At 41.6% G+C, this 7461-nt stretch overlaps 2 protein-coding genes across 2 annotated transcripts in view; both read left to right on the top strand.

Moving 5' to 3' along the window:
• Positions 1 to 920: 920 nt before the first annotated feature.
• On the top strand, positions 921 to 4025 carry miso1 (mitochondrial inner membrane subdomain organizer 1). The gene is made up of 5 exons (XM_085184006.1): positions 921 to 1122; positions 1275 to 1334; positions 1506 to 1665; positions 2217 to 2377; positions 3496 to 4025. The coding sequence occupies exons 1-5, from the start codon at positions 961 to 963 to the stop codon at positions 3751 to 3753; spliced, it is 801 nt and encodes a 266-aa protein (XP_085040132.1). The 5' UTR covers positions 921 to 960; the 3' UTR covers positions 3754 to 4025.
• Positions 4026 to 4878: 853 nt separating this feature from the next.
• The window catches only part of LOC146503469 (1-phosphatidylinositol 4,5-bisphosphate phosphodiesterase eta-1-like), a 75116-nt gene continuing 72533 nt past the window's right edge, over positions 4879 to 7461 (top strand). The window contains exon 1 of the mRNA XM_085183993.1: positions 4879 to 5807. The gene's annotated coding sequence lies outside the window, so the exon portion shown is untranslated. The remainder of the gene's footprint in view (positions 5808 to 7461) is intronic.

Below are 7461 nucleotides of genomic sequence, written 5' to 3'. Positions count from 1 at the left end.
GTGTGTGTTTGTTTGCATTGTTATGTAAAGGCCCTGATTGTAAAAAAAAAAAAAAAAATCAAAAATCAAAAAAACAAAACTGAGTTATTCTATTGTCTTCTGGGGCGTTTGCGTTGTGCATTGAAATTCGTGTCATCTAATAACAAGATGACACGAAGTCATCTAGTTATTATTATTTTTATAATTATTACTGAAATTCTTTCAAATGCAAATAAAGAACCAACATTTGCATGAAACACAAACACTGATCCGGCTACATACATATAGTTGACAAATTAATATGCATATATGGGAAAAATGAAGAATAAAGAAAAAAAGACACATTCAGTAGTAATAATTTATTTAAGTGCATTTTTGAAATTTACTTTGAAATTAATATAAACAAACTTTTTCATGTATTGCAACACCCTAAGAAGCAAACTCAGTTCAATCAAATAAAACTCCTTTGTTCTAGATGAATCTGCAAATATGTTACCGCAGTTTAAATTTATGTGTGCATTTCAGAACAGCTGGATTGCAGTCTCAAAATAGAAAAGGCATCAATCACGAGTTAAATCTTCATACTTTTTAAATCTAACAACAACAAAAAAAGACATAAACAGATAAATTCAACGGAAGATTTTAAATAATGAATAAATCTAGGTCAAACTGTGTAGACAAAGATGGATACGTCACTGATCCCAGCGGTGTTCAATAATGTGAACCTCAGCTGCATTTTTGCATGGACAACTTTTTCTCTACCCCCTCCTCAACGTTATTGCAGCGCTAAGTAAACAGCTTCGCCATCCACCGGGCTGGTTATTTTGGTGCTTTTTATGTCACACGGGCTGTGAACTTGATGCTTTCAGACGCATTGGACGTGCACACCTTCCTGTCATTTCCACAGCAGACCACAAGGCGGAGCCTCCGAACGAGCCTTCACTGGTGAAGCGTCCCTCCCCAGAGTGGGCGGGGCTTAGGATGCGTCGAGAAAATGTCAACAGCATGCCGCAGACTTCCAGAGAAACAGAAAGTGAGGAGGAAATGAGGGACAGACAACAAAGAAAGGGAGAAACCCCGGCGCCTCATAACATCGTGACTTTAATATCTCAGTTCGCAGATGATAATTTAACGCTCGTGCGGGTAGGGGTCTCCTTTGTTTGAAAGATGCGATGTACAGACAGCATGGTTACTTCACTTCGAGTATAGTGCTCATGTGCATTATCAGTGACCAGCACTTTAGCCTGGTTGGTAACGTCACTCTCATCCCATTACTATTCTCTTGTCTCCCCCAGAATATAAGCACTGGACTGGCCATTGCTGGTGTAATTGTCATAGCAAGGAGTATCAAACTGGTAAGGGAGAAAGACCCTCAAATGTTCAGTTGCACATTCACCCTGCTGATAGGTGTCCACTGTGTGCTATCTCAATTTGCTTTCGCAATTCGACATCCTACTACATAAGATGTCATTTTTTCTGTGTTTTTCTAGAATAAGTCATTCAGTTGTCTTGTTCCACCTCTGTAGATCACAAAATTTCAAGCTGCGTGTGACATCCCCGCACGCTTTATTGAGAGGAACGTCAGCCTTCGTGGGAAAGTCCATTCCATCACAGAGAAAGGATTTAAAGTGGAGCATGTCCCAATTTATCTGCCTGTTATCTCTCCATTACTTTCAAAGTATAAGGGTAATACGGGAGAGAGGAGATCATGAAAGCATGTGCACTATCACACCAGAAATACACGGTCTATACGATTCAGAGCCACTAATCTATGGCTTAGCAGCGTAATTATTTAATCTTTTTGCACCATAATATAATTGTGGTGTTTTTACTTTGCAAAGTCGGAAATATTTTATTAAATTGCCATGACTGAAAGTGGCAGATAAGCCTGTTAGCTACTATATCAGGTCACAGTAGTCACTGAGCAATGAAATCATAAGGTGCAGCATCAGCTACTTCACAAAGGACACAGATAACACGTTTGCCCCACCTGACTCAAGATTTCAAAAATGATCAGTCATTTAGTATAGAGAGGGTTCAATTTGTCTTTGCGTCTAACAACAATTTTTTTTCTTTATTGTTAAATGTAAAATGCAGCATTTCAGTAGTGACACCACTAAACTGTTACATTATGCTCACACTACAAAAAAAATACAGTTGCAGGCCTTGCTCAAAATTCATATTCTAAACAGAATACATAAAATGTCAGGTAAATGCTTTGTCTTTCTTCTTTTCAGATGTGTCTACATCCCTGCTGCTGGTCCATCTTGCAGGAGTGGAGCTAACACCAGAGGGGAAACTATGGCTGGAGAAGAATGTGGCCCCTTCCCAAATGGTGTGGTTGAAGCTTATCAGCCGAGAGGACGACATATTGCATTGTTTGGTGTCTCAAAGCAGGGTAAGGCAAACATTAAATCAAATCAAATCACTTTTATTGTCACATCACATGTGCAGGTACACTGGTACAGTACATGTGAGTGAAATTCTTGTGTGCGAGCTTCACAAGCAACACAGTTGTGCAAAATACAATAACGTAAAACAAGCAAAATATAAGAATGGCTAAATCTGAGACTATTAAATATATGTACAATATATAATAGTATATGCATTACTGGACGTGTATACTAAATATGTTTTTCTATGTGTGTGTGTGTGTGTGTGTGTATATACATATTTTACAAATTAAATAGAGTAAACAATAAAATAAAATATATAAAATAGACAGAGGTTTGTAGTTGGATATTGTGCAAAACAAGTGGCATTAATGTACAGTATGTAGTGCGTAATGTTGAAGTTCCAGTAGTGAAGGTGAGGTGTCTATGACGTGTTCAGCAGTCTGATGGCCTGGTGGAAAAAGCTGTCTCTCAGTCTGCTGGTACGGGACCGGATGCTGCAGAACCTCCTTCCTGATGGAAGTAGTCTGAACAGTTTATGGCTGGGGTGACTGGAGTCCTTGATGACCCTCCCCGCTTTCCTCAGGCACCGCTTCCTGTAGATGTCTTGGAGGGAGGGAAGCTCACCTCCAATTATCCGTTCAGAGCATCGCACTACTCTCTGGAGAGCTTTGCGATTGTTGCCGTACCAGGTGGTGATGCATCCAGTGAGGATGCTCTCAATGGCACAGTGATAGAAGGTCCTGAGGATGCGGGGGCTCATGCCGAATCTTTTCAGTCTCCTGAGAAAGAAGAGGCGCTGCTGCGCCTTCTTCACTGTTTTGTTTGTGTGTACTGGCCACGTAAGATCCTCAGCCAGATGTACACCAAGGAAGCGGAAGCTGCTCACTCTCTCCACAGCAGCGCCGTTGATGGTGATGGGGGTGTGTACTTCTCTGCACCTCCGGAAGTCCACTATCAACTCCTTTGTCTTTGCGACGTTGAGGGTGAGATGGTTGTCTTGAATACCAGTGGGTCAGGGCGCTGACCTCCTCCTCCTCCTCCTCCTTCCATTATGTGGAAAAGTGAATAATTAATTTCAAGTTATAAAGTGATATTTCCCTGTCTTCTCCCATCTCTCCAGAAGGGGTCATTGAGGAGCTACTGTATGAACGAAGAGGTACTCAGGCTCGGACTGGCTCGCACTGCCCCCGTAGCTGGTGTCCTCCCTGACTCGCGCCTCTACTGGCGTCTCCACAGGCGACTGCACAGGGCAGAGGTGAAAGCTGAGAGGAAGGGTCGGGGTATGTGGAAGGAGGACACCCTGTGGGAGAGAACTTCCAAAGCTATCAGGGACAACACTGTATTCAGACTCATGAAGAGGATCTTTAAAAGAACCTGATGCACCAAGTGAGCGATGATTTCCAAGTCAGAAACCCAAAACCTTTGTTGGAAGTGTGGAAGTGGAAGCCAAAAATGTGATATTTTACATTCCCTTTATTGTGCACTTAGGATTTCTTTGATCTGCTTTATTTTCTCTGACACTTAAAAAATATTCCCAAGAAGTACATTTATGCATCAAATCCTTAGTGCACCTGTTGCAAATGATTGAAACATGTTTTACTGTTTTTCTCAGTCATAAAACGCTTAAAATTATTAAAAAGGTTGTTGAAAGCTCTTCTTCCCTGAGCTTTCATTACCAATTAAACTAGAGCTAGACACAGCCTCGTCTGTTGGCGTGTGTGTGTGTGTGCGGGGGGAAACCCCACTAAACTCAAGACGGGGGTGGGGTATTTAATGGCGTTCAAAATAAAGGGGGGTCCACTTGTCCACAGTTGCTATAGAAACACTAAATGTGAAATACAAAGCGACTCCAAGGCTAAACTCTATATTGGTGGCCCCCAAACCCCATGGGAGCCTTATATATTGAGTGTGTGTGTGTGAGGGAGCTTTTAAGTACCTATAAAGAGGGCCCTTTTAGTTGTAATGTGACCAGTACATTTAAGCACTAAGCACAGTGGAAAATGGGAGATCAAATCTATTCTCTTTCAGAACGCTACATGCTGTTATTGTAGGCATGATTGAAAAATCTCATGAGTGATATTTATCTGCAAACGTTATTCTAATCAGCATACATCGACACCTGCACCAAAGCTAATTTCCTGTTGAGGATCCTGCTCCTGTTATTGCTTTTTCTTTGCCAACATTACACCTTGTGCCTGTGGCTGTTACACATGCTTCATCCGAGCAAGGCAGATGAGGAGGAGGAGGAGGTCCTGCAAAAATGAGGCCAGTCAGCGATGCGTCCTGAGGGGTGCGGGGCGGGGGAGTCGCAGTGTAGCGAGAGGTGAAGCAGTCAATCCAGTGGGGCACAAGGAGATTAGTGCAGAGGAGGAGGAGGAGGGTCACAGGGGTAGAAGGGGATTTTGAGTTTGAACACAAAGGCAGAAGAGGAGGAGTCACAGTGGTAGGGAAAGGGAGTGAAGGCGGCGGGGGGGGGGGGGGGGGGGGGGGGTTGATGAATCAGATTTCTCTTTTGTTGTGCAAATGTTACTAGCCACTGTTACTGCCTAAGAGGCTGGTGATTGGTGGGCTGGTTTAAATTGTAAGGTGCATTTCAGGCTGATGGCTGTTGCTGCTACACTTTGAACTGTCACTGAGGGAGGAGTGGGAGGGAAACCACGGCTGTGACAGACAGCAGGGGGAGGGCAACGTTTCTAAAGCAAGTGATCACAGAGAGAGTGTGCTGTTTAATCAGGAGGTTTAAATGTTTTAGTTAGCTGTTGGTGTAACTTCTTCTTGTATCTCAATTAAATAATGGCAATTTTACATTTTTGGAGATAGCCGAGCAGTACTGACATATAGTAAATAGTTAAAAATTAGTTTCCAGGTAACCAGGGAGCCTTGATTTAGAGGAGCCTGTTTCTTATACATTACCAGAAACGTTGATGACTGTTACAGTGTGCAGTATACTACAGTTAACATTTTGTGCAGATAAAGAAAAATAGAAACAGATATGTCTTAGTGGAGAAAACATTAGTAAAGCCGCCAGCTTACGGAGGCTTATGCCTTTAAATGCTGAAGTATTTAAAAAGCCTGTTGTGACTTTTTAGTTTTAACTTATGTAAATCAAAATAAGTAAATAAGTAAATTATGAAACACGGTCCACTCCGAAATCCATTCCAGGCTTTCCACAGTTCACTAGTCCCACACCAGTAGTAGTCATTTGAAAAGGCACCATGCTTGATCTAGTGGTGGGTTCTTACCCACACAGTGAAGTTGTTGGAGTCTTCCCTGCCTTAAACCAGACCACTGGGACTATAACAGATTTACACTAGTGCCTAATGCTATGGAAGTCCAGAGCCTGAAGGACTGCTGTATTACTACCAGTGAAAGTGGCACGATTTTGTGAAGAAGGACAACTTAACTTCAAAATCAGAAACTGGAGTAAAAGACGTAAGTGGGCTGATAGATTCTTTCTTTCTTAAAAAAATACGGCAAGACAGCAACTCATTAACTGTTACTAACTTAAAAGGCTTACTTCCCAACTGTGCACTTTAAGACTAAAACAACCTGCACTCAGTCTGCTGTCACTTTAAATGTACTGTTGTTAGGACACTGTATGCAGTATCCAAGCAGCTGTGCACCTGTTAAACCCGTGTGTCTACCTGCACACAAGCTCTATAAAACCAAAACTCAAGACATTTCCATCCTTATCTTTATTGTCCTGCTCCAGGTAAGACAGAGTCAGGCTTAAAACATATCTTGGATCACTTTGACGAAAACAAAGTGAATAGCCTCATGTGATCATTTATACATTTCTGTCTTGTTCTTTGGCTTGAATGCTGCCGCAGTCAGTAATTAATCAGTGTGACCGATTAAACATTTCTGTGACATTCAATTTTGGCCACTTTCAGTGCTCTTTGCCATGCGAGCTTTAACAACACAGATTTGCAGCAGGGCAGCATAACAAAGGCCTTTATTACACTCAGCCGGTAGTCATCCCCGAAAAAAAGAGATGGGGCACTCCCCCATCCCGGAGCATACTCCTTGGGGATTTTTGATTTGATTTGAGTGGGTTATTGTGAGTGGCTGGCCTATGTGAAAGACAAAGAGATTTAAAGACACAGGGAGCACAAAGTAACTCTCCTCACTGGTGCTACTGCCTCATAAACTTTACAGAATGCTGTCAGCTTTTAATACAGGGACTGTCTTTGTGTGCTTACTGGATGAAGTATATGCAGACGGGTGACAAATTAAAGGAAAAATGTTAACCTGTGTAATAAGGTGTCCGAATGTGGGGAACATTTTAATGGTAAAGTCTGGGTTTCTGTAACTTGCGATAAAACATTTCTATCATCATTGGAGTGGTGTCTTTTATGATGACACTACCGCATCCACAAGAAACAAAGTGTCATTAAAGCTTGACAAAGTTGACATAGTTTGACAAAGTGCTGATGAGAGGTAAAAGGGTGTCACATAGCTTAAGTAAGTTCAGCTGCTTTTTTCCCCAAGCCATTTAGAAAACAACACAAAGCTAATCAATAAAACACTAAAATAAATAAATAGAAGGTAAGAACACTTTGATCTAATTTTAAGACATATTTTAAAACAGGCAGTGAGGAAGCCGTCCTACCATGGGCAGAGAGGTCATTCAACAATTTTGGTCCATAAAGTTAGACTGAGCTCGCTATGCCCAAGTTGGAAAGATCTGTTGGAAAAATGGTAATCCATGTTCCCCAAAGACTTAATATAGCATAGAATGTAGAATGGCAAAGCACAGTGAAACTACACTAGCAACCCGGTATGTTGTTTTTTTTTTTATCTTTAATTTGTCAGCATACTATAAACTGTCATCAGTATATCAGCTTAGTTTTCTATTGAAAATCAGCTGTTTTTTTTATCTTCTGTCACAATAAACACGCACTGGTAACAGCTATACCACTTTGCATCCATTCTATCACACACCCACATGCACTGTAAAAGCTGTGTGTGCGTGTGTGTGTGTGTGCGTGTGTGTGTGAAGGAATGCATCAGCCGTAAAGTGACTCCTTGTGTTGTGTGAGTTAAAGTATTGTGAACAGTGTATCAGCTTGCTGGTGTTGGGTTG

This window comes from Neolamprologus multifasciatus, chromosome 14 (assembly GCF_963576455.1).
Source record: "Neolamprologus multifasciatus chromosome 14, fNeoMul1.2, whole genome shotgun sequence".
Lineage (NCBI taxonomy): Eukaryota > Metazoa > Chordata > Actinopteri > Cichliformes > Cichlidae > Neolamprologus > Neolamprologus multifasciatus.
Note: the sequence above shows the minus strand (reverse complement) of the source record. Positions and strands in the feature narration are given on the sequence as shown.

Bases quoted from the DNA above. Each gene is read 5' to 3' on its own strand.
- miso1 (XM_085184006.1), top strand. From the start codon at position 961: ATGCGTCGAGAAAATGTCAACAGCATGCCGCAGACTTCCAGAGAAACA. The intron at 1,666-2,216 runs GTAATACGGGAG...TCTTCTTTTCAG, and splicing joins ATTACTTTCAAAGTATAAGG to ATGTGTCTACATCCCTGCTG. The intron at 2,378-3,495 runs GTAAGGCAAACA...CCATCTCTCCAG, and splicing joins GTTTGGTGTCTCAAAGCAGG to AAGGGGTCATTGAGGAGCTA.